This window comes from Hemibagrus wyckioides, linkage group LG21, assembly GCF_019097595.1.
Source record: "Hemibagrus wyckioides isolate EC202008001 linkage group LG21, SWU_Hwy_1.0, whole genome shotgun sequence".
NCBI classification, from domain to species: Eukaryota; Metazoa; Chordata; class Actinopteri; order Siluriformes; family Bagridae; genus Hemibagrus; species Hemibagrus wyckioides.
This window is the reverse complement of record NC_080730.1, coordinates 20,541,235-20,567,295: the sequence shown is the minus strand read 5'-3', so window position 1 is coordinate 20,567,295 and position 26,061 is coordinate 20,541,235. Positions and strand designations below refer to the sequence as shown.

Sequence of the window (26,061 nt, the reverse complement as noted above, 5' to 3'; positions counted from 1 at the left end):
TCTTCCACTTGTTTTTCTCATATTTTCAGTTCTGTTGCTGTGTCATAAAATTTCTCTGTTTTATAATGTTCTTATATTAATAGTTGTATTTACATTTTTTTCAGTATTCCCTGTCTTATCTCTCTCTCTTTCTCTTTCTCTGTCTCTCTCTCTCTCTCTCTCTCTCTCTCTCTCTCTCCATCCTCAGCCGGTGCCTATAGGAGATGGTTTCTGTGGTTTGGACATTAATCAGCCTCTGGGTGGTTTGGAGCTTGTCTCTGGTTTCCCAGTGTACACTGAGACAACAGAGCGCCTTACTGCTGTATCTGCATACGTGTACAACGGCTACAGCGTGGCGTTCCTCGGCACCCGATCCGGGAACATCCGTAAGGTCGGGAGAACATCAAAAACCTGAATTGTGTGTGTGTATGTGTGTGTGTGTGTGTGTGTAACATTCCAGGAGCTTAGCTGACCCAGAACTAGCAAAACATGGCCATGAATAGCCATTAGTGGATTTTTTTATCCTTGGTCACAGAGTATGGTCAGTACACACACACACACACTCACTCCAGGATGTCAGGTCAAAGGTCAAACAGAGCCCTTCTCTCAGTGTGAAAAGTTCATTAAGCCTCGTCCATTCCCCACAGTCCGAATTCCATGTGCACATGAATATTCATGAGCTCTGAATCTCTGACTGCAGATGGTTTTGTTCCACTTAAATGTCTTTTAAACTTAAACAGAACCCGATGGTCTGATGTCTGGAGTCAGACCTGGCTGCGTTATCTGTCTCCTTAAGGGCTAATCTGTTAGCATCCATGGTTGAATTGTTAATGTGTTAATGTGTCTAAACACACTCACACACTCCGGAAGGTGATTTATCAGCATGTTTTTGTTAAAAGCCGCGCAGTGTAAAGTTTCTGAGGTCGTTATTTGTTCCACACGACCCCAGGAACTTTGCAGGCTTCCTTTATTTCACAATAATAATGTGAGATCTGCGTGGGAAAAGTCTCCAGAGCGCGCGGGAGGAAGTGGGAACTCTGTACAGCCGAGACTGCAGTACCAGGTATTGTTTTGTGATTGTGTGTGTACAATTTATATCAGGAGATGGAGACCGAACACACCACACACACACACACACACACACACACACACACACACACACACGCAGACACACAGCAAGCAGTGCTGAGTCCCGCATTTAATTTGTACTTGACTAGTTAGCTTTAGAAGTTATGTATACAGTTTATCACCCACAAACAGCAAAGTACAGAAAAGAGCTAAATATTGTTCTGCTCTCTCTCTCTGTTACACACACACACACACACACACACGCGCGCGCGCACACACAAAATGAATTTATTTTTCTACAGATTTCTGAAAGATCAAAGGTCAGGATTTTCTCTTCTGTGATTTTTCTCAAGTGTGCCATTATTTACAGTACTGTTGTGTTTTTACACACACACACACATACATACACATACACACACACACACACACACACATACACATACACACACACACACATACATACACATACACACACACACACACACATACACATACACACACACACACACACATATACACACACACACACACATACACATACATACACACACATACACACACACACACACACACACACACACACACACACACACACACACACATACACACACACACACACACAAATGTGAATGCCCATTGGAATTGTGGGTAATCTGTAATCAGAGAGAGTTTGATAGTGCCGTTTTCTGTTTCTCTGTGTGGGAATGTCTAGAGGAGAGGATGAGGAGAAATCCCAGGAGGGAATTAGTCGCGTTTTACTGATACTGCACAAGATTAATTAGCCTTTAGTTAATGAAGGTCTGAGTGGCTGTGTTCCAAAAGGATTGCTGAATGCAAGCTGACTGAAGATCACAGACCACACTCCAAATCGATTCCATCAACTGCGGCTTCATTAGACTAGAAAACCTGGTCTTTTTTCCCCTCTCTCTTAATCTAGTGTTCTTGTGTTCGTGAGCTACATGAGGATAAAGATACCATCACGCTGCGCCGGGCGCAACATCCTCAACATCCTGCAAAGGCTAACAAAATCAATTTCATTCTCCAGCGCTTCATTAATGACTGAATATTTATTAACGAGCTTATAATCAAGGACGTCATCCAGAATATGAAACTCATCGCCATGTTTCATGTCAACAGTAATTTATTTAATGCACCCAACACCTCATGTAACACAAGTTTCCTTCCTTCCTTCCTTCCTTCCTCCCTCCCTCCCTCCCTCCCTCCCTCCCTCCCTCCCTCCTTCCCTCTCTTTCTTTCGTTTCTTTCTTTCTTTCTTTCTTTCTTTCGTTTCTCTCTCTTTCTTTCTTTCGTCTCTCTCTCTTTCTTTCGTTTCTCTCTCTCTCTCTCTCTCTTTCTTTCGTTTCTCTCTCTCTCTCTTTCTTTCGTCTCTCTCTCTTTCTTTCGTTTCTCTCTCTCTCTCTCTCTCTTTCTTTCGTTTCTCTCTCTCTCTCTCTTTCTTTCTTTCGTTTCTCTCTCTCTCTCTCTCTCTCTCTCTCTCTCTCTTTCTTTCGTTTCTCTCTCTCTCTCTCTTTCTTTCGTTTCTCTCTCTCTCTCTCTCTCTCTCTCTCTCTCAGGTGCGTGTAGATGGTGTGTCTGCACTCCTCTATGAGACGGTGAAGGTGATGAAGGACGGAAGTTCTGTTCTTCCTGACATGGCTTTTTCTCCAGACCACCACCACCTATACACCATGAGCCGCACACAGGTGTGTGTGTTTGTGTATGTTTGCGTTTGTGTGTATGTGCATCTGTGTGTGTGTTTGCACGTGAGTATGTGTGTGCATGTATGTGTGCACGTGTGTGTGTGTGTATGTGTGTGTGCATGCATGTGTAGTTTTGTTGTTTGGTCCACAGTACTAGATATCGGTTGTGGTCATGATGTGTGTCATTGTGTCGTCCTGAAGCACCTGAACTTGAACTTGACTTCAGCTCGAACCTGCTGTTCAACTGAAGTGCAGAGATCAGAGACAGAATAAATGATCAGTTCACTGCTTTAATGTGTAATAGACACGACACACTGTGTTTCTGCCTCCTTTACTCCTCTCTCCGGCTTAGTGTATAAGAGTGGAGTAGAAAGAACACACACACACACACACAAACATAAACACACACATATACACACACATACACGTGTGTGTGTGTATGTATGTATGTATGTATGTATGTATGTATGTGTGTATATATATATATATATATGTATGTATGTGTGTGTGTTTGTTTGTGTGTATATACTGTATATACACACTACTCACAAAAAGTTAAGGATATTCAGCTTTCGGGTGAAATTTCAGGATGCACCTAAAATGCATTATAACTTTTACAGGTGAACTTAATTTGTCCAACTGTTCAGTGTTTCAGTACTTTTTGGATAAATTGCTGTTCTCTAACAAGGTGCTTAATGGCAAAATTCACAGCTGGTGTTTGATCCATGAATCCACCAATACGTTTTCTGGTTCCATTAGAATTGGTATTTAAACAGTCCTCTTCATCATGCTGTTCACATTTTGACATCATGAGACCAAGACCACACCTAACAATTGATCAACAGAACCTCACCATTGTGAGGCTTCAAACAGGATGTTCTCAGAGGGAAGTGGCCACTGAGCTTAGAGTGTCACAGAGTGTCATCAGCAGGTTGGGACAGAGATGCAGAGAGACTGGAAAAGTGACAGAAAGGCATAGAAGTGGACGTCCTTTGGCCACATCCCATGATGATGACCGCTTCATTGTGAACAGTGCCCTGTGGAACCAGATGATGAATGCCACTCAACTCCAGGCACATTTAAGGGAGGTGAGAGGCACCCAAGAGTCACGTCAGACCATCCGAAACTGTTTACATCAGCGTGGTCTGCGTGCTAGACGACCTGCAAGGGTACCTGACCACACCACCAGGCACAGGCGTCGGGCCAGGGAGCATTTATACTGGACGAGGGACCAGTGGGCCTCAGTGCTGTTCTCTGATGAAAGTCGATTCACGTTGAGCAGAAATGATGGCCGCCAATGATGTTGGAGACGTCAAGGAGAGCACTATGCATCAGCCACTGTTGTGGTGGTGTTACAGTCGGGGCAGGTGTGTCTACTTCATCTTCATGGACAACAATGCTCCAGCTCATTGAGGTCGCATCATTAGGGAACGGCTGCTGGAGGCTGGGGTACCTCAAATGGAGTGACCTGCACTTTCTCCAGACCTGAATCCCATAGAAAACCTATGCCACTGTTGTTGGCTTTTTTTTTAAATAAATTGTTTGAGATGAGGAAATCACCATTGCAGCTTCTACTTAAATGCCCTACTTTCATGATATAATATCACTGTAGTGTGAACTTTTTACATTTTCCATAAATTTCACCCAAAAGCCAAATATCCTTAACTTTTTGTGAGTTGTTTTTGTTTTTGTGTGTGTATATATATGTATGTATATATATATATATATATATATTACACATACAGTATATATACACACACACACAGATCAGGGCTGATTGTAGACAGACACTCATCTCCTCCTGCACTCAGGTCAGATCTGGTTTGATCCATAAGCTCTGGCACTGAGTGACTGGAGGGATGATGGAGGGACGATGGAGTGACGGGAGACACGTCCATCATTTATGGATAAAGATTGGCTCGTCTTCCCCTCCAGGGGAAAGACAGGATGGAGGGATGAAGGGATCAAAGATAGAGGGATAAACTTTTCACTTACTGCCAGATGTTTCATAATCTATTTCTCTCTTCATCTCACCGTTCCTGTCGTTCTCTCTGTTTCTTTATCTCTCTCATATCATGTGCAAATATTTTCGTAGGGGTGTGTGTGGTTTGTTCACTTGCTGTAAACAATAGAAAGCTCAAAATAGGGAGGAAGAGAGAAAAGAATAAGCAGAGAGAAAGATGCAGAGAAACAAGAAGAAAACAAGGGATGAAGAGTGTGAGAGACGAAGAGAGGAATGAGATATAAAGGTGAAAAAAAGAAATGTGGAAAAAGAAGTGAAGGACAAAGAGGGAAAAAATGGAAAAAGGCAACAGGAAGAAAGAAAGAGACAGAGAGAAAAAGGGTGAGGAGAGAAAACAGTAGGAGGAGTGAAGAGAAAGAAAGAGTGATAGAGAGAGAGAGAGAGAGACTACACACACACACACACAAAAACTACACAGTTCTGCTTCAGTGGTGAATATATTACAGTCTGTTTGAGGTTTCATCATACTGATGTGTGTGTGTGTGTGTGTGTGTGTGTGTTAAGCCTGTCCTTGTAATGCTAATGAGACTCCTCTCACACGCACCTGAGTGTGTACCTCTTTCAGCTTTCATCCACCTGCATCATTGCTACACACACACACACACACACACACACACACACACACACACACACTACTTTACATTATAAAGGTTTTCAGCAGAATAATCTGACCGGTGTGTGTGTGTGTGTTTGCTGTACTGGACTTCCTGTATATTTATCGTAGCAACAGCAGCAGTAAAAGCAGCAGAAGCTGTACGTAAGTTGTAGAGGTACACACTTCAGCTTTATATCAATCAGCATACAGATGTGTTCACATGTGGAATCCATGGCACTGACTCAACACTTCACCTCTCTCAGGTAAATATTCACCACTCAGCACAGTTGACAACAAAAGATGAACACAGAGGCATGCAAGATTTTTCTATTTTGTAGCGTCCTATTTAGTCTAATGTTAAAGAAAAACCTAATCATTTGGTACAATGGATGAATTACAGCGTCCAGTTGAAGTAAGGTCTAGGCCTTGAGTAAGCATTTTGTTTTTTTTTTTGTTTTTTTTGGTCTAAGCCTCTGCCTTGACCTTCTTCTCAGGTAGTCCTGGTCTTGGGCTTCTCAATAAACAGTGTTGACATGTCCCACATGTTTAAGTCTGTAGATCATGGCCTCCTATCTGTGAGGTTTTTTGTCAGGCTGTTAATTACAGGAATGTTTTCTGTATGTTACAGTAATGGAAACTTTTGTTTTCATGCCTGGAATGTTTATCATTTAAACCTAATGAGGTTTTCTGAAAATATTTCAGCAGGAAGTAACAGTTACAGTAAATGTATAAACATTGTTCTGAGGCATTTTTCTAGCTGCCAGATTAGCGTTCATCTTTCTTTTTTTTTTTTAAACATTTAGTTTTAGCTAAAAACACAAGCCCCTAAAAAAAACAGTATTTTGGTACAAGGCTTTGTGGTGTAGTGGTAAGAGCCTTGCTTGTGATGTCTGAGGTTGTTGGTTCAAGTCTAGCTTGGGCTGTGGTGTGAGTGAAGTTGGGTGTGTCTGTGAAAAGAGGGAGAAGATGAGTGGAGTGGAGTGGAGTGGAGTGGAGTGGTTGGGGAAGGAAGGGGAAAACAGAGTAAGTTATATTTTTCTGAGTTTAAAAAAAAACCCTTCCTTCCATCTCTCTCTAACTGCCTCATTTGTACAGTGGGGGAGGGTAACCCCCTATCACCCCCACTGGCTGCTGTCTCACCCATTGATGTACTCACCTGCTGTCAGTATCCTGGAGACTCTGCTGGGGTTCGAGCCCAGGACCTTGGAACCCAGAGGCGACGCTCAACATACCCATCACCGTTTATCCCATTGAGCTACAGGAGCTCACACCCTAATCTTTTCGGACTTAACATTTGTCCTGTGCATTTTCCTTCCAAAAGCTGCTCAAGCAGGTGGAGTTGAACCTGCAATCTCTGCCATGAGAAGTGAGAGTTATCCTGTTGTGCCACAAGAACTCACATGCTTGTCTTTTTGGACTTAACATTTGTCCCATGCATCTTCCTTCCAAAACGATCAAAAGGTTGGATTTGAACCTGCAATCTCTGCCTTAGAAGTCCATGGGTGTGACCGCTACACCATGGAGAAATAAGCCACAGCCTTTGCTTATTGGCCTTTTGACTTATGACTGACAAACCTCAACACAAATTCTATTTGAGCTCCAGGAGGCATTTCATCATTCCTTATCAAGCTGCAGCTCTGAGTGAAGCCCACAGAGTGACACACACCTCATCAAACCCCAGTGCTTGTCAGGCTTGTTGTGTAATCGAGGGATCTCTTTTTACAATCACTTTTTTCTTTTGAGTTGTCTGATCTTTTTACAGCTAGCCAAATCCAATCATATTTATCTACAATTATATTCCATTGCTTTTTTCAGCATGCTTTCGAGAAGCATTAGCTCACTTGAGGTTCCTTGAAGGTTATCTTCTATCCATGTGGAGCTGCTCCAGTTCCAATGCAATAAACGTATTATCAGGGGCAGGTGTACTGGAGTTGGTGGGTTTGTGGTATCAGCCTTTCCTCATTCATATGATGCTTCTGGTTTAAAGCTTGCTCTGACTGAGAGGTTTGTTTGGAAGATAGAAGGTTTTGGAACTGACTAGTTTGGGTGGTACGAAGATGGTTGATCATTTTGAGCACTTTTGAAATACTGGAAAAGAGACCTGCCTGGGGTTTGAACCAGACACCTCAAAACTTTACTAACTAACCCACAGGACCACACAGCTTCTGAAGTACCCATGGAACTTCTTCTGGACTTTAATAGTGTTTTTTTAAAACTGACCCTCACAAAAGCACAGATTTGAACTTGCATTTAACACCAGAACCTATGACTTTAAAGGGAGAAGATGAGCAGCTACACAAGAAATAATGGAGCTTTGACATCTGGCCTGGGAGTCTATCCTCTATTCAATATTATTCTTTCTCCAGTCTGACAAAGGCTTTGTGATGTTCCTCCTTCAACTCTGACCTTGCCTCTGCTAGGAGCAAGCTGTGAGGTGTTTAATGGAGAAGTGTACAGTGTGTGAAGGAGGTGGAAAAGGATGGAGCGTGAGGTAGCTACAAATAAAGGTACTGGAGGTATCTGGTTTCAGCTCATCTCCACAGAGCAGGATGGCAGTGTGGAGCTTCGAGAACGTTATGTTCCCATCTCAAGTCCAAAGATCTCGCTGGGGTTTTTACCCTCTTAAGCCAGAGGCACAATAGTGACTCATTTCAGCGGGAAGCGTTTTTCTTCCATGTATGCTCTCTTTATAAACATTTCAGTTCCCTTATATTTAGTTTATTAAAATACACAGAGATAAATCACACTCGCATCAAATCAGCTTTATTTCTACAGCAACGTTTATAGTTTAAAATAAGCTTTAAACAGAAAATACGCAAAAACACATGTAATAGTACTATATAAGTACATCCAGAAGTACAAATAATAAAGTAAAATTAATTGTGGAAAATAAAGAACATAAAAATGACACAATCTCTACAATATTCACCATTTACATCTGTGAAAAATGAACACTCTCTCTCTCTCTCACACACACACACATCTAATGTTCCCCACCAGATACACACTTGCACATCTTGAGAGGTCTAAATCACAACCATATGAGACCTATTAGAATTGTTTTAGCAGTGAAATGAGATTGTTATTGTAATGCTGATTATTTCTGAAAGATATAATGTGTTCGTTTAAGAAGCACAAATTTCTAATTTCACTAAAGACCTAGTGAGTGAGTGAACATGTAACTCTCTGAACTCGTCTCGCAAGTCATTTGTTTAGAACAGAAATGAATAAACAGGTCCTGCTGATGTGGCAGACATTTTTTTCATGACCAGACACTTCACAGTTCACAATATACACCGATCAGCCATAACATCATGATCAGTGAATAAGACTAATGATCTCCTCATCATGGCCCCTGTTAGTGGGTGGGATATATTAGGCAGCAAGTCAACATTTTGTCCTCAAAGTTGATGTTAGAAGCAGGAAAAATGGACAAGCGTAAGGATTTGAGCGAGTTTGATAAAGGGCCAAATTGTGATGGCTAGACCACTGGATCAGAGCATCTCCAAAACTGCAGCTCTTGTGGGGTGTTCCCGTCTGCAGTGGTCAGTATCTATCAAAAGTGGTCCGAGGAAGGAACAGCGGTGAACTGGAGACAGGGTCATGGGCGGTCAAAGCTCATTGATGCACGTGGGGAGAGAAGGCTGGTCCGTGTGATCCAACAGACGAGCTACTGTTGATCAAACTGCTGAAGATGTTAATGCTGGTTCTGATAGAAAGGGGTCAGAATACACAGTGCAGGACGGGTCAGGGCTGTTTTGGCAGTAAAATAGGGACCAACACAATATTAGGCAGGTGGTCATAATGTAATGCCTGATTGGTGTATACATGTAACATTTATCCAAGCATTGTCACTGCAGTAATGCAAACTCCTCCCCCTTTTCCATCCCTTTCAGATTATGTCATGATGCTTGGCTAGGTACAGTATCTAACCTACTAGCAGATGAAATTATCTCCCATGTAGTTAGTTCTTTCAAGCAAAATAAACTAAAAGAATATTAAATCAAATCAAATATCTTAAAATATGTTAAAAACAATAAATAAGTGCATTACTGTCCTGAGAATATGCAAACTGCAGAAAACCTTTCTGTTATTTTATGCATCAGCGAGAGAGAGGCAGGAAGTTGGTGTTTAACTCTGTTAGCCATCACTCCACATGTGCTCTCTTTATCCACCTCGTCAGACTAATCTGTCATTAATTAATATGAATAATGTATACAGAAACTATAACTCCTTATAAATAATAAACACATGCTTAAGGTTTTAGAGAAACTCCTCATGTGGTATAAAGTGGGAGGAATAAAGAGGTGTTACTGTTTACTTTCACTTACATCACTGTGTGTGTGTGTGTGTATGTGTGTTTAAAGTGTTTATGGCACCTGCTCTAATTATCATCATATTTATATTCTCACCGTCTGGCCTCTGATGGAAAATCATAACAGTAAACACACACACACACACAGTTGTGAGAATGGATGAGTTAAATAAGCTAAATCACAGATACAAGTGTATTTATTTCTCAGGAATGCATCTGATTTGTGTTTTGATTTTTCTTCCCTTCAGAAGTGTTTGGTTAATGGAACGCAGCACAGCACACCGGAGAGAAAATGGAGGAGAAAATAAATTAAACAATGAAAAGTGGAAGGAGATAGAAATCCATTTTGGGAACAGCAGAGGATAATCCACCGGGCAAGCAAGGATGAGGGGGGACGGAGAGGGGAGGGGGTTCACTCTCACTATCTGCCTTAATCCGCTTTTCATTCAATATAGCTTACATCAGGAAATTATATCAGGGACAGAGAGAGAGAGAGAGAGAGAGAGATAGACAAGCGAGAGGTACAGACAGACAGAAAGAGATCAGGGAGGGGGACGGACTGAGATGGAGAAATGCAAAAGTAAAGTAAGAAACATGAAAGCTAAAATGATTTATTGAATAAATAGAAACAAAATCTTTTTTTAAAAAACTAATTTCAAGGTCAAAATATTTTTGTTCTATTGGCAAATAAATTTACAAATGTTATTTTTTTTTCAATAGATTTCAGAGTTCAATCAGTAATATTTTATTGATTAAGTTTTATTTCCTGTAATCGTCAGTGGAGGTGCTGTGTGGTGTTAGTGTGCACTCGGATCATTAGTATGCACTCTGTCTGTTCTGTGGAAAGTTGGAAAGTGTGTAAGGTTGGAAAGTGTTTAGCGTTTCGAGTCGAGGTCAGTCGCCTCGATTACGGTCGTCAGTGTCCACTCAGATAAAACACGACTCGGCCCATTGATCGGGTGGTTCATCGATCCGCTGTTACATCATCCACCAGTGTTGAGATTAGATACAGGGCTGTGATTGGAGTGGAGCGACTTCATTACATGTCAGTATTGTGGAGTGGGTGTTCGCTTGATTATATCTCTCTCTCTCTACCTGTGTGTGTGTGTGTGTCTGCGTAGGTGGTCCAAATGCCAGTGGAACACTGTGAGCAATACAGCCGGTGTGAGGAGTGTTTGAGCTCAGAAGATCCACACTGTGGCTGGTGTGTCCTCCACAACAAGTGAGTCTGTCCACACACACACACACACACACACACTTTGAAAACCAAAACCTGTTTTGTAACTTAGGCGTGATGTTTGTGCGAGTCTTTGAGTATTAATTTGGGTTACAATAATAATAATAATAATAATAATAATAATAATAAAAAGAAACTAGGTAATCAGGATGGAGTCAGGATGGAGTGAGGGTGGAGTCAGGATGGGGTCAGGATGGACAGAACCTAGAATAAGGATATGACCCAAAAACCCACAAAATGGTGAGACAGCTTTAAAAAAAACACACCATATACTGTACACATGAATCTAAGCAGTAATGAGAAACAGATGCCACTAATTAAATGCCATGGCAACCAAGAAACAGAACAGGAAACACAGACCATATAAGGACAGGGGGAAATGGTACAGAAGGAGTGAGGTAAGTTGACAGAGTTTTTAGGAAACACTTTTCAGAAACCTTTTAGATAAACATTTTGTGGTGTCGTGACGTTCCTTGTTGTTTACTCTTAACGGAACGTCACCAGATACATAGAAACCTGAAAACTAATTAATCACTCTCTCTCTTTCTCTCTCTCTCTCTCTCTCTCTCTGACACCCACATACACACACACACACACACACACACACACAGCTCGGCTGATGGTTCTGTTTCTTCGTGTCATTGTGATACATCACCTGCTTGCCTGTTTCTTTCCCAACATTTCCCAAATGCTTGCCTGGCATTTACTTGGAGTTGTGTTAATATTTCCTCATCAGTTTCCCATTGTCTCTGCTGCTGGATCAGGCTGGTGGAGCATCAGCAGACTGGAGAGAGAGAGAGAACACTGGCTGATCCACCACAAATCCATCATCCAGGATCAGGGAAACTGAAATTAAGACAGCTGGAATTAGAAATGCAGCTAGATACCTGACATGGAAGTGTGTGTGTATGCGAGTATGTAATGATCTCATTTTCATGTGTTTAAAAAATCCTGTTCACCTGAACAGTCATGAGAACATCATCCACATGGAGATGGAAGTGATATGAAAGTGTGCAGTGATAGTATGCCATAAATTGTCCTCGGTGTGTTGAGTAATGCCGGCGCCGTGGATTGAGGATCAGCACCAGTCATCTTCTGTCTGTCTAATTATAAAAAATTACCCCACAGTCTGACCTGCTTGGTTCTGAACTCCATTATTTCCTCCTAATCGAGTTTCTCCGTCAGTAACTCAGTAAAACTCAACACAGATTATTCAGTTCTGATGATCCAGAGGTGAGCAGCTGGAGGTTTATTAACGTCACAAACTGCAGAATTCAGTCATGAACTCAACTCAGGGAGACGGAGAGGACATGTCTCACTTTCACTTCATCTCTCTTTTAAGCCTGTCTCACCATCTGCCTCACTTCCTCTTTCAATTCTAAAGTTTTATCTCTCTCAGTTTTATTGCAAGTTATTTATCATTTTTTTAAACTCATTTTTTTCTATTTCACACACTTTCATTTTGTAAAAATATACTGCTTCTGTCTCTTATTTATTTTTATCTACATCTATCTCCCTTCTCTTTCTTTTATGAGGCAGTTCTTGATTCCTGGGACACTATTTATAGGGTGTGTGTGTGTGTAAAAGAGAGAGCAAGCTCTGGCTGGTTGTACAGGTGGAAACCATGGCAACCATTCACGCAACTGTGCTATATTTTGATGGGTTGGAGATTTCCAGTGTGTGAATGACACTGAGCTGAGAGAGCTGCGTGTGTAGGTGTGTGAGTTACTTTTGTCTCTCTTCTGTCTTGTCAGGTGTGTGAGGCGGGACCGGTGTGAGCTCTCAGATGAACCTTTCCGATTCGCTGATGTGATTGGGCGGTGTGTAAAAGTCTCCGCCCACCCGGACAGCATCGCCATGTCCGAGCATGCTGTCCCAGTGAGTCCGCGTGTTACTTTAACCTGTTAAATCTGTGTATGAATTCATACAAATAGTTTTAAAGTTAAATTAATTATTGATCATTCAATTCAGAAATTGATTTAACATTAATTAATTAATAATTAGTTAATTAGCATTTATGACATCAGTTTTTTCATCAGTTTTTTACAATTCAGTTGTATAATTCAATAATAATAATAATAATAATAATAATAATAATAATAATAATAATAATAATTGTTAGTTATTGTTGTTGTTGTGTAGCTGCTGCTGGAGGTCAGTAATGTTCCTGACCTCTCTGCTGGGGTCACCTGCTCCTTTGGGAGCCTGGCACAGGTTGAAGGTCATGTCAGCGGGAGCAACATCATGTGTCTGTCTCCGACTGCCCGGGATGTCCCACTGATCCCCGCTGACCAAGGTGAGAGATGGAAGACGACATGATGGAGAGACAGAGTGTTCCAGATAAAAGACATACCGATGGTGTGTGTGTGTGTGTCTTAGACTGGTCAGGTGTGGAGTTAAAGGTTGTTTCTAAGGAGACGGGTCACATGTTTGTGAGCACTGAGGTGAAGTTCTACAATTGCAGCACACACACCATGTGAGTGTTTCTGCTCTGACGCCATTGTTTCTCTCTTCATGCTCCTTGTGTTCTACATGCTGTTCCCTGAGACACAGTGATACATGTGTGTGTGTGTGTGTGTGTGTGTGTGTGTGTTTTAACACACAGCTTCCCTTCCCTGCTGTAGAGCCATCATGCTTTCATAACATTACTGTAATTAACTGCAGAAATGTGTGTGTGTGTGTGTAGGTGTTTGTCTTGTGTGAGCAGTGCATTCCAGTGTCACTGGTGTAAATACAGAAACACCTGCACACACGACCCGAACAGCTGCTCCTTCCTTGAGGGACATGTCAATGCATCAGAGGTATACACACACACACACAGACACACACACAAACACAGAGTAACATAGCAGCAACTCTTATTAAAGGGGACTGTACAGTAGCGGTTCTAGCATTTGGGAAAATTACTTGGGAAAGTTCTCAGAATATACCTGGCCCTGATGTTACTGACCTTTGACCTCTGTGCTGCAGTTGTGTCCCCAGCTGGTACACTCTGGGGAGGTAGTGATCGCGGCGGGAGATGTGAAGCCAATCACGCTGAAGGCCCGGAACCTTCCGCAGCCTCAGTCGGGGCAGAGAGGCTACGAGTGTGTGTTCAACATCCAGGGAGTGACACAAAGAGTTACAGCCCTGCGTTTCAACAGCACCAGTGTACAGTGTCAGAACCGCTCGGTCAGAAAACACACACACACGCACACACACACACACGCACACACACACACACGCACACACTTACACATAAACACACACACACACTAAGAAAGCTGTGTATCTGCCATTTACCGCTCTCTCTCTGCAGTATGTGTATGAGGGGATGAAGGTCAGTGAGCTGGCAGTTGATCTGTCCATCGTGTGGAACAACAACTTCATCATCGACAATCCTGAGAGAATTAAAGGTAATGAACCCCCCCACACACACACAAACACATATAGATGATACAGACAGTGATTTCCCAAAAACGTTAACTTGGCAGTTAATTGAGTCTCTTTGTGTGTGTGTGTATTTCCCACAGTGCACCTGTATAAGTGTGGTGCTCAAAGGGAAAGCTGTGGTGTGTGTCTGAAGGCTGAGAGGAGGTTCTCTTGTGGTTGGTGTGTGAGCGAGAGTCGCTGTACGCTGCGTAAACACTGCACTTCACCCGGACCGTCACACAGCCCACACTGGCTCGGACCGAACCAACACCACAAGTGTACACACCCCCGCATCACTGAGGTCAGTGCACTGCTCTGATTACACATAATTAACATGCACACACACACTTAATTAGGTGCAGAGGAAACTATATATAAACATTCAATTATTATTTAATTAGAGACTCACAGCGAGTCTGCACTTTACAGAGAGTTCTAGTGCTGCAAAACCGCTGTGTAGGAACCGACACTTCTTCACCGGGGACCATGGGTGGGTGTAGGTGTCATTTTAACATTCCTTAACTAGTGACATTAAGAAAAGGTGGGAAATGTCGTGTTTTTTCTTCGATGGCAAACAAGTTATACTGGAAAAAAAAAGCAAATGCATTTCTTTTTTACATCATTCATTTTTGGACTAAATGGGAAGTGCCTTGGGTCGCTCATGTTGCTCTTTAATGGTGCTGAAAGTATCATAAAATAAAATATATGAAATACGTCATACATATGTGTATATCATATATGAAATAAAAATGCAGGTCAGCTCCAAAATATAGAAAGCAAGTATTAAAAATGTAAAGTGTGTAGCAGAACACTTAATGTAGTGATGTCCAGTTAGTGGAATAAATACTCTAATACAAATAACATTTCTGAACCATGGAGTGCAGAACTCTGCGAAATCACCAAGACTCAGAGCTTAACACCCAGTTAACATTTGTTCTCCTGATGTTTTGTACCTCTAACACAGACCTAGTTCGTGAGGGGTTTAAACGTTAGCTAATGAGCCGATAAACCAACTTGTGCCAGAGCAGCACTGAGAGTCTTAGTGAAGAAATCCAGGTGAAGTAAAACTACTCTTGTAATTTTTGCTAATTCTGTTTAAAGATCATACATAAAGAATATCAGGTGTGTATGGAATGTCTTCCTCTAACCTCTAACTGGAATGTATATGGAATGTCTGTATGTGGAAGAGGGCAGAGTGCAGAGCATTTGCATTTATCTTACATCTGCATTTCCACATGGTAGCTTTATACAGGAAATTATCTCAGTAAATTAAGTATGTACAGCAGTGTGTAAAAAAAACTGTCCATATTATTGATAAACGTTAAACCAGCCCATACCGGCCTGCAGTTATGTGAGTTGCAATGTTTATGCAAATGATGGTGGGTCATTAGGATATGAGAGACAAAAAATGCTGACCACAGACACTGTCACTGTGACAAACTGTAGCAATTACAATCTGCCGTGTGATTACAGTTTGCTGGTGTGTTGGTTTATTATATTTTAATTACACATGTTCCCATAAAGCATTTTTTTCCCATTATTCTCCCATTAAAGTCTCTCCCACAGTCCTGTTTTTACACCTAATCTCCACTTCCTCCAAATGCCTTTACATAACCTCCATTCTTCAGCAGAAGTCTGTTTAATGCTGTGTGTGTGTGTGTTTGTGATCCACAGCGTTCCCCTCCCCACATCACCATTATTGTTTCCCGTAAGCCTCTTTTCCTCTGCACCTGGGCTGTAATTAAATTGAGTAAAAATTAGAGTTCATCATAAAGAGTGACGTTTATTTAGAGTCTTATTGACATGTGTAGGTGCTAATGTGTGTGAATGCTAATGCTAGCAGTGTGAAATAGTCAAGAAAAAGGGAGGGAAACGGATTCTGTATGTTCTGTATCTCAAACACGCAGGTTTAAATGTTTCCATTTAAAGGTTTGAAGGTGTTTATTTTTTTTAATTTCAGGTCATTTTTGGTTTTGAGGTGAGTTTAGACTGCATGTGGATTGTATCTGGATCGGGTTGTGATTTGTTTGGCTGCTACTGGATCATGTTTAGACCATAACACAGTTGAGTTTGGGCTCAGTTTGAAATTTGGACTAGTATGTACTAGTAAGTTTGAATGAAGACTGAGTTTATAATTAGGATTAAACAAAAACCGATTGCCGCAGCACGACAGCATAAGAAAGGTAAAAAAAGTAAAAAAGAAACTGTAAATAATGAAAAGTGTGTGCTGAGTTTAGTTATTGTTTGGCCGTGTTGCGGCCGGGTTGAATTTGGCAGCATTTCCAGCTCCACCTGAGAGCGAGACGGTGAGCCAAATCTGATGAGCTGCTCACACATCAAAGCTGTGTGAGTCTTTTGAAGTGAACTTGGGTGATTCTAGGCAAAAACAAACAGCTTCAAAATCAACTTCTCCTTCTGTGGATAAACTCCCCTGTTCCAGTCCCAGCAAAACACACACAAAAAATGATTAAGATATGATTGGAACCCTTAACTACTAAAAGATCCTGCAAAGACCTCTTATTCTGACACGCCTGTAGACATCATTTTCTTACTATTCATGAATGTTTTCTCTCTCTCTCTCTCTCTCTCTCTCTGTAGGTGTATCCTCTGTCCGGTCCTCCACACGGTGGGACCATGGTGACAATCCGGGGTGTGAACCTTGGCATGTCTCTATCAGAGCTGCAGGGGCGGGTGGAGGTGGCTGGAGTCCCATGTCACACCCGATCTGAGGGTTACATCACTGCAGAACAGTGAGAGAATTACACACACATACACACACACACACACACCATGTTTTATGCACATGAGAAACCAATCTTTGGAAGTATTTCAACATATGGCTCAGAGAGGAGTGTTGTCTGTCTGAGGTGTAAAACGTAAAGGAAGGAGGACTGAAACAGAGATTTGAAAGTGAGACAGAGGAGACTGAGTGAGACAGTGCTTCCTACCTGGAGGACTGGTTTTATCTAGTGATATGGAAGGGGTCTGCTCCATGCTGCCTCTCCACACAACCTCGGGGTAAACACGGGCAATTAGCTGCCCTTCTCCTCTCACACCGCTACCATGACATGCTCATGTCAATTTCTCCTTGAGAAAGATTCGTACATTTCTATCCACACAGGCCACTCAGAGAGCTTCCACCTCTGCATCTTATCCAGGATGCCGCTCTGCAACTTGTTTTCAACCAACCCAAATAATCCCACACCACCCTATTGCCCCGCTCCCTCCACTGGCTTCCTGTAGTAGATTTAAAACACTGATGTTTGCCTATGAAGCCAAAAACAGACCTGCACCCACTTACCTCAGAGCTCTTATCGCTCCCCACACTGCACCACGCTCCCTTTAATCCTCCAGCACTGCTCGACCGCTCCACCATCTCTCAGGGTACAAGGAAGACCTGCCTCAAGACTCTTCTCTATTCTGGTAGAGAGGAGGTGGAATGATCTTTCCCTATTAGCACTTTAATTAAAAATAAAGTGTTGTCTGTGTGCTTTTCTTACTACATTAACCTCCCAGTAGAGTTTTATAGACTGATAGTGTCCTCATTCTGGGGATTAGTATGTATATAATGATGGACACTTTTTTTAAGCCACTCTGGGTAAAGGTGTCTGCCAAATGCCATAAAGACAGAGAGTAAGACAGAGAGTAAGACAGAGAGTAAGACAGAAAGAGAGAGAGAGAGACAGAGCGAGGGCTCGGGGCTGTGAAATCACTGTAATTGATATTCTCTGCATGCTGCTGTGACCAACATGAGAGTCATTTGTTACCTCTGTGTGTCTATATGCATGTGTTTTTGTTAGTTTGTGTGTGTGTGTGTGTGTGCTGTAATTTGATTGGGCTGATTTATAATGGGAGCAGGAAATTCTGTGTTTTTTTAGGGCGAATCGGAATGTTAAAATAAGTGAAGGGGAGGATGTGTCTCTCTCTCTCTCTCTCTCTCACTCTCACACACACACACACACACACACACAGTTAAACATGTAAGTGTGTGGAGAGAAACACACGCAGCCATTTACCAAGGGTTCCCTTTGACCTTCTTCCAAATATTCATCTTAAGCAAAGCAAGGAACACTTTCACTTACAGATTGTACGAATCATTCAGTGGGGTTTCTGCTCAAGTTCAGAACAGCGTCTCAGGTGTCGAGAAAAATCTCACTCCAATTTGGAGTTGTGTAATTCAGACGTTCACCTATACTGTGATGCTGAATCTGTAAATTAAATAAGTGATTTAAGTAAGTGGTTTGGTCACCAAGAAAATGGATAAATAGATAAACACAGAGAGAGAGAGAGAGAGAAGTTTAATAAATGTAAAGAGTCTCTTTTAAGAGATTTATATTAATGCTTAATTCTATTCTCTCATCTCAGTGTTTATATATGAACACTCAGTGTTATAGTGATATGTTTATTAATAACAGTTTGGTGATACTGTACATGTATAGGATCATCACATGAAATCTTACAGAATTGAACAGTGGAATAGAGAGATAGAGGGAGACTGAGACAAAGAGAGAGACAGAGAGAGAGAGGGAGACTGAGACAGATGGAGAGAGAGGGAGATGGAGAGGGGGGGTGGAGAGAGAGAGTGACAGAGGGAGAGGGGGAGAGAGAGAGTGACAGAGGGAGAGGGGGAGAGAGACAAGCTGAATAAATGTAATCATGTAGGTCTAACAGTGTGTACAGTTGAACAGTTCAGCTCTTCTTTTTCCCCGTTCCATGTTCAGAGCCAGTTACTGTGTTAATCAGAGAACTGATCATGTGTTTAAAAAAAGAACTTTAAATTACGGCCCTTCAAGGAGACGCATTTAACCAGTTTCTGACTAAAGTGTGAAACATTCTGGTTGTAATGGAATGTAGGAGCATTTAGATTTACACCCAGAGCTGATGATGATCATCCTGATGAGTGTTACAATCAGCAGCTTTGCTTCAAGTCACACTTAGTGGAACCGGAGAGACACCACGTTCCTCTTTCTATGAAAATATTATTTATTTTATACAAGCTGAGTCTTTCTTTCTTTATGCCTCCATCACTCATGCGAATGTTTTTCTCTCAGGGTTGGCTGTAATTTTTTAGATTTTAAGATTAGATTTTAAAGGAAATGAAAGACTTGATATGAATATGAATGTGATTATTATTCTAATTAGTGATGTGTTTTTTTAAAAAGCATCTTTAATTTGGTGCTCATTAAGGCCGTATTTACACCTTCCATTAACACATATTTGGATGTAAATATCTGAGTATCCGGTGTTCATCTGCGTTCTGCGTTGTGGTTTGATCTCGTTTTTTAATATGCTAATTAACTAATTAACAAAGTAACACAGGCTGTGGAGAAAAAAAAGGCACCAGTGTCAGGAGGTTTTGACTCAAGATCTGATCTACATGGGGAGATGTGTAGTACCTTCATGACCTTTAACTGACTGCTGTTTTCACTTGTACATCAGGGAACTGTGGTGAATTTTTGGTCAGTGTGGAGTGAGGGAATTCAGCCAGAGGTGATTTCACAGCCTGTCCTCGTTCCTCCTCCTCCTCTCTGTCCATCAGGAGATAGATAAATCATTTGAAATGACCATTGTAGAGGTTATGAAGCTGTGAACACTACAGTGTGCCTGTTTGATTTGGAGCTCTTTGCTATTGAACAAAAATATAATGATGATGATGATGATGATGATGATGATGATGATGATGTTTAACCAGGGGGCGGGGCTTTATTCCTAGCACCAATGATTATTGATTCCAGACTTTCCTGATTCTTTAATTCATTCATCAACGCGGGTGTGGAAGTATTTTCTAGACAATTTTCAATTTTCTCTTTTTAGTTACGCATAAATCGTAACATGATTCAAATGAAGATCGAGTTGTGTGTAAACGTTTGCTTTTTCCTTCACACGAAGGTACAATGTTTACCAAATCTTATTTACAAGATAGCAATTTGACTAAAATAAAATGAGTGTACTGTTTGCTTATTTTCATGCATTTCATGTCCACATTACAGTAGCTTCAAGTCACAACAGTAAAGTCACCAACCTCTGGTATTAAGCCGATGATTTATCACCTGATGCTAACAATAAACTATGAAGAGTCTTACTATGTGATGGATGGATCACTATCTGTGAACAGATAGCGAGAATGCAAAGGCCAGTAAACTGCTAGAACATGCCCTGTCTATTAAAAACAGGCAAAGATACCTGTTTAAAAGCGAACATGTGAGTTCCCTTTTGAGGGAACGAAACGCTGCCTCGTGACTGACGCTATGTGAACACTTTGTCGAGGAAGTGTCTGAAGCTCCATGTGCACACACGCCAATCGTCCTCGGATAGGACACGTGCCCCCCTGCTGACAGGGCAGAGAAGAAGGCTAGTGTGGCAGCCCGTCCTCCCTTATTAAAATCCAGGGAGGCCGGCCTCCTCAGTTTCAGGGAGTGCTGCCCATTATCGTCGGCACACATCAAATTTCGTTCCTCCAGGAGGAACTTCTCTCCCTTCTGAGAAAAGGGGTCATTGAGCATGTTCCCCTTCCAGATCGGGATTCGGGCTTTTACAGCCGGTATTTTGTTGTACCAAAGACAGGTGCAGAGAGTCCTCGGCCTCATGGTGGCAGCGGCCAACTAGCGCTGAAACACAGACAGCACCGCAGTGGTTGCTTAGGTCAACCATCAGGGCAGTCTGCATTTGCGCCCTCTGTTCAAGTTGGCGCAGCAGATCCTGCTCTGGGCAGAGACCAGATTCATCTCACTGAGAGCAATTTTCGTACCAGGGCCCATAAATCGGGAGGCAGACTTTCTGTCAAGACTGGTGCTGAAGCCTGGGGAGTGACGGCTCCACCCTCAAGTGGTGGAGACCGTCTGGCGGATTTACGGCTGAGCGGAAGTGGATCTGTGCTGGGTTTCCTACAGTCTCCCCTGTCTTGGGGCCTGTCCCCCTCTACCTTAAAGGTGTATGTGGCCGACACCGCTGCAAACCACGCCCTTGTCCTCGGTGCCTCCTTAGGTAGGCACCCTCTGGTCTCTTGCTTTCTGTGCCGTGCCAGACGGCTGAGGCCTTCCTGCAGACCGTGCCTCCCCTCCTGGGACCCCTCGGTGATCCTGGACGGGTTGCTGGAAACCCGCTTTGAGCCCATGGAGTCTCAGAGATGTTTCTGACCCTTTAGACGGCTCTGCTTTTAGCCATGTCCTCCCTTAGACGGGTAGGGGATCTGCAGTCTCTTTCAGTTGCCCCTGCCTGCCTGGAGTTTGCCCCTGGCATGTCATCTTGCACCCCGGGCTGGATATGTCCCAAAGGTGCCCAGGACGGCTGGTCGTCCGGTCATCCTGCAGGCCTTCTGAGTCGGCGAAACAGGAAAGGCTGCACTTGCTCTGCCAAGTCAGAGCCCTTAAGACTTATATCCACCACTGTAGCTCGTGGCGTACGTCCTCCTCCTTATTAGTTTGCTTTGGGAGCCGGAATAAGGGTAATCCGGTCTCCAAGCAGCGCTAGGCACACTGGGAGGTAGAGGCCATTACCCAGGCCTACGAGGCGCGTGACATTGCTTCACCTCTAGGGGTCAGAGCTCACTCCACTAGGGGTGTCTTCTCATCCATTGTCCTGGCTAGGGGTATTCCCCTTCAGGAGATCTGTGATGTGGCAGGCTGGTCCTCTCTACACACTTTTATCAGGTTTTATGACCTGGACCTGGACCCCACTCCTGGGTCTCAGGTCCCTCAGGGCTAATGGTGTCCTGTTCCTTGTCCGCTCATGCTCTCTCACGGCTCCGGTGACAGACATCGACCGATGTGTGCCGGCGTGGGTATTGACGATCCCATAGCGTCAGTCATGACACAGCGTCGAGTTCCCTCGAAAGGGAACTACAACAGGTTACGTATGTAACCCGGTTCCCTGAGAATGGATCGAGACGCTGTCACTGGCCACACCCTGAGTGTCCTTTCGTGCTTCCTTCAGACAAAGGCATTTTTCCTGGCGTGCCAGAACTTGTGTTGCGCGTGCAAAATAGATATCTCACATGCACAATGGTTTAAAACATGTTTTCTTCCTTTTTCCATGCATGTGCATCTATTCTCCTCGCGAGCTTCAAACATGCCCCAGAACATTCTCCTGCCCCAACACTGACTGACAGGTTTCTGTGCAAGACATCGGAAAAGCAAAAAAAAAAAGGTATCCATAAATGACGCCAAGGAAGATAATTTACTATTCCTCTACTACTATCTCTATGTCACAGGGTCATAGCTCTAAGAAAGCTGAAATGCAGTTGCAAAAAGACTTTTACATTAGAAATTTGTCAGACATTGTCGTTCATGTAAACGAAAAAGCTGACACACGGGACTTGAGTTTCATTTGAATTATGTCACAATTTGTGTCTCTATAAACAGTGTACAATTTCCCTTTGTCTGCAAAATACTTCTACACACACCTTTAAGACAGTTCAGTGTGGAGTAATAATAATAAACGACTGAACATGTGAGGGAGAAGGCTAAAACACCACAGTCACGTTACTGACATCAGTTACAGCTCCTGACAGCGGCTCACCTTCAGGTGTGTACATTTAAGCTAATTAATGAACATGTCCAAAACACTCAAACATTTAACCAGCAACAACAAGCAACTTTACCATCAGACGATTTGGTTCCAGAAGAAGCACAAACACAACCTTCTGTAAAGTTTATGTAAATGTAAAAGTTCTTTAACATGCAGCTGTTTGTTTATTGTGGTCACAGATAACACAGATAATACAAGGTGGAAATACTGTTCATGTAGTCTCTGCTTCTTTCTCTCTCTCTCTCTCTCTCTGTGTTTAAATTGCTTTGAGCCATGATAATTTCCCAATCGATTGAGTAATGAGTGAGAATGTAATATACTCTAATGCAGTTGATCAGACACACTCTGTGTGTGTGTGTGTGTGTGTGTACATCTTTCCCTGTTATTGACCCAAGGGTCTCCTGATCACTGAGATCTTCCTCGCTGTTGCCATGGAGATTGAGATGGTGTGTAAGGGAAGTAGTGTTTCAGTGTGTGTGTGTGTGTGTGAGTAATGGAGGTAATAAGAGAAAGCCATGGGGAAGTTGAGAGAAATGGTTGTGTTTATGAGCATGGAAGAGTGAACATGCTGGATGATGTGCGTGTGTCTGTGTGTGTGTGCATGAGTGTGTGTTTGGCTGTTCATAAACGTGTGTGTGTGTGTTGCAGGCTGGTATGTGAGATGGATTCAGCACCTCTGGGCAGATCTCCTGGTCCAGTGCAGCTGTGTGTGGCAGAATGCAGGCCAGAGCTAAGCACACAGTCCTCTCAGATCTACACATTTGTGGTACAATACTCTTTCTCTCTCTCTCTGTCTCTCTCTCTCTCTATTACACACACACTTTGCAAACTTTGAACCATAAGCATTTTTTTGCACATCAGTGTATGGTGATGTTTAATCTGTGTGACCCAGAGCCCCGGTGTGTCAGCACTGACCCCGACCCGAGGGCCTGTTTCTGGAGGAACCAAAGTGACCATACTGGGTCAGTACCTGAGCGCAGGCAGCAGCGTGAACATACGCTTCGGAAACAACACCTGTGAGTTTTACAGGTGAGTGTGTACAGGTGTAGAGCAATGAATACCTGAGTCTTATTTGGAATCGCTTTATCCTCATCAGCATGCTCCTGAAAGTCCGTGGCCTCCTTGTGGTGTTGGTGTTACAGGCCAGAAATATACCAGTGTCTGATACAGAAAGAAAGAGTGTGTTAGAGAGAAAGAGCGAAAAACCACAAGAGAGAGAAAAAAAGATAATTAAATAGAACAGGAGTAATGCACTGCTCTTTAATCAATCTACTCACATTGTGTTAAGAGGTAAAGCCCTGTTCGGAGCAAATGATGTGAAAATAAAAACCGCAGACTTGACGTACACACTGTATGTTCTTCCACTCAGGAGCTCTCTCTGCTTTTCTGAGAAGTTGATTCTGGAAGGTCCACTATATATATAAAAAAAGGAAACTGTGTATTCTAGCTGAAGAAAAAAACACACCAAGTGTGAAAGTGGCCTTAAAAGACCTGACTAATGAAACTAATCTTATAAAATCTTATTAAAAACACTTAAATAAACATAAAACGTAAAATTCCTTCTTATACTCAAACCGTGAGAAGTGCACAGAACTCAAAAACGTGTTTATTCTGCACTGTCAGTTTCTCAAAAGTGAAACTTTCATGAATCTGAAATGGAAATATAGCCTGCTCACCTCTGTGTGTGTGTGTGTGTGTGTGTGTGTGTGTGTGTGCGCGTGCAGTCGGAGTGCCGCAGAGATAGTGTGTATTTCAGCGCCTTCTCTGTACAGCGAGGGCTCAGTGCTGGTTCAGGTCGGAGTTGATCGGGCCGAGCTCAACACTAAACTGAGCTTTGAGTACACTGAGGATCCGACGGTACAGAGTGTAGAACCTGAGTGGAGCATCAACAGGTACACACACACACACACAAACAGACACACACACACAGAGTTGGTTTTTCTTTGATTAATTATGATTAATTTTAGAAACTGAGAAGAAGTAACTGCCATTATATTCTTTCTAATATTTTTAATTAATCCTTTTTAATACTTGTTTTATGGAAATAAAACATTGCTCTATATTTTAGAATGCGAATGAGTTAAGATGCATTTCTGACGAGATTCCATTTTCTGTTGGATTTAAGACATTGTGTTTTGCTCAGAACTCGCTAATAAACTCACTAATAAATATTTCTGCTTAAATGCTGCATGTCTGAGTGAAGGAGAACCTCCGGGACACAGAACTGAAACAATCAGGTCACACCTCCAGAAATGGCCGAGTGAAAAAAACAGGACAAAAATAAACAAACAAACTCATCTTATTTAAACTTTTGACCCCCAGTGTATTTAGATGAATGGGGGGGGGTGTGTGTGTGTGTGTGTGTGTGTGTGTGTGTGTGTGTGTGTGTGTGTGTGTGTGTGTGTGTGTGTGTGTGTGTGTGAGAGAGAGTGATGTGGAGAAATAGAGAGAGAGAGATGGTGAGAGAGAGAGAGAGAGAGATCAAAGCTCAGGCTGTGGTGCCACTTCAATACAGGTGGCTTTTGAAGTGTGAGAGGTCTGATCCATTTTAGCCCACAGACACCTCTCTCTGTCTTGTCTCTCTCTCTCTCTTTCTTTCTCATCTGTCTATCTCCCTGTCTGAGTCTGTCACTGATATAGGCTGAGACATTAAAGTCATTGTTAAAAAAAAAAAAAAAAAAGGTCAAAAGTGTCTGTGAGGTTACAAAAACTCTCTCTCTCTCAATTCTCTCTCACTCCTCTCTCTCTCTCTTACTCCTCTCACTCCTCTCTCTCTCTCTTACTCCTCTCACTCTCTCTCCTTCTCTCACTCTCTGGCTGAGGTGTAGTTCAGGGTTGATAATGTTCAGACCCGCCCGCATCCCAAATCTACTTTATTCATGAAAAAACGCACTCGTTCTACAACGTATCATTAATTCACCTGCAGCAGCGTCAGCAGTGTTCCCTCTGCAGTCATTCTGTAGTAAAGACACGCTCTTCAGTCTTCGTCCTCCTCCACCGCATCTTCCTCCTCCTTATCATCATCATCCTCAATTTCACCTGCACTCAAATCCTTCTCTAAACATTAAAGCAATTTCTGCACAATTTCTCTGATGGTTTGCACCTGAAGCCCTGTGGCCCCGCCCTCCATCAGTACACTGTGTTTTGATTGGCTAGTTGACCGAGACATTTGTCAGCACGAGTGGAGAAAATATTACATGCCATTTA

The 26,061-nt window shown here is 42.6% G+C and overlaps 1 protein-coding gene across 7 annotated transcripts in view; it reads left to right on the top strand.

The window, feature by feature from the left end:
• The window catches only part of LOC131342573 (plexin-A2-like), an 84,362-nt gene that overhangs the window by 43,755 nt on the left and 14,546 nt on the right, over positions 1-26,061 (top strand). For all 7 annotated transcript variants that reach the window (XM_058373637.1, XM_058373635.1, XM_058373636.1 and 4 more), the window contains 14 exons: positions 188-370; positions 2,622-2,750; positions 10,802-10,902; positions 12,672-12,795; positions 13,060-13,213; positions 13,297-13,393; positions 13,604-13,718; positions 13,888-14,088; positions 14,216-14,312; positions 14,430-14,629; positions 16,927-17,078; positions 23,503-23,620; positions 23,747-23,883; positions 24,579-24,746. In XM_058373637.1, coding sequence (XP_058229620.1) covers positions 188-370; positions 2,622-2,750; positions 10,802-10,902; positions 12,672-12,795; positions 13,060-13,213; positions 13,297-13,393; positions 13,604-13,718; positions 13,888-14,088; positions 14,216-14,312; positions 14,430-14,629; positions 16,927-17,078; positions 23,503-23,620; positions 23,747-23,883; positions 24,579-24,746 — 1,976 coding nt within the window. The remainder of the gene's footprint in view (positions 1-187; positions 371-2,621; positions 2,751-10,801; positions 10,903-12,671; positions 12,796-13,059; positions 13,214-13,296; positions 13,394-13,603; positions 13,719-13,887; positions 14,089-14,215; positions 14,313-14,429; positions 14,630-16,926; positions 17,079-23,502; positions 23,621-23,746; positions 23,884-24,578; positions 24,747-26,061) is intronic.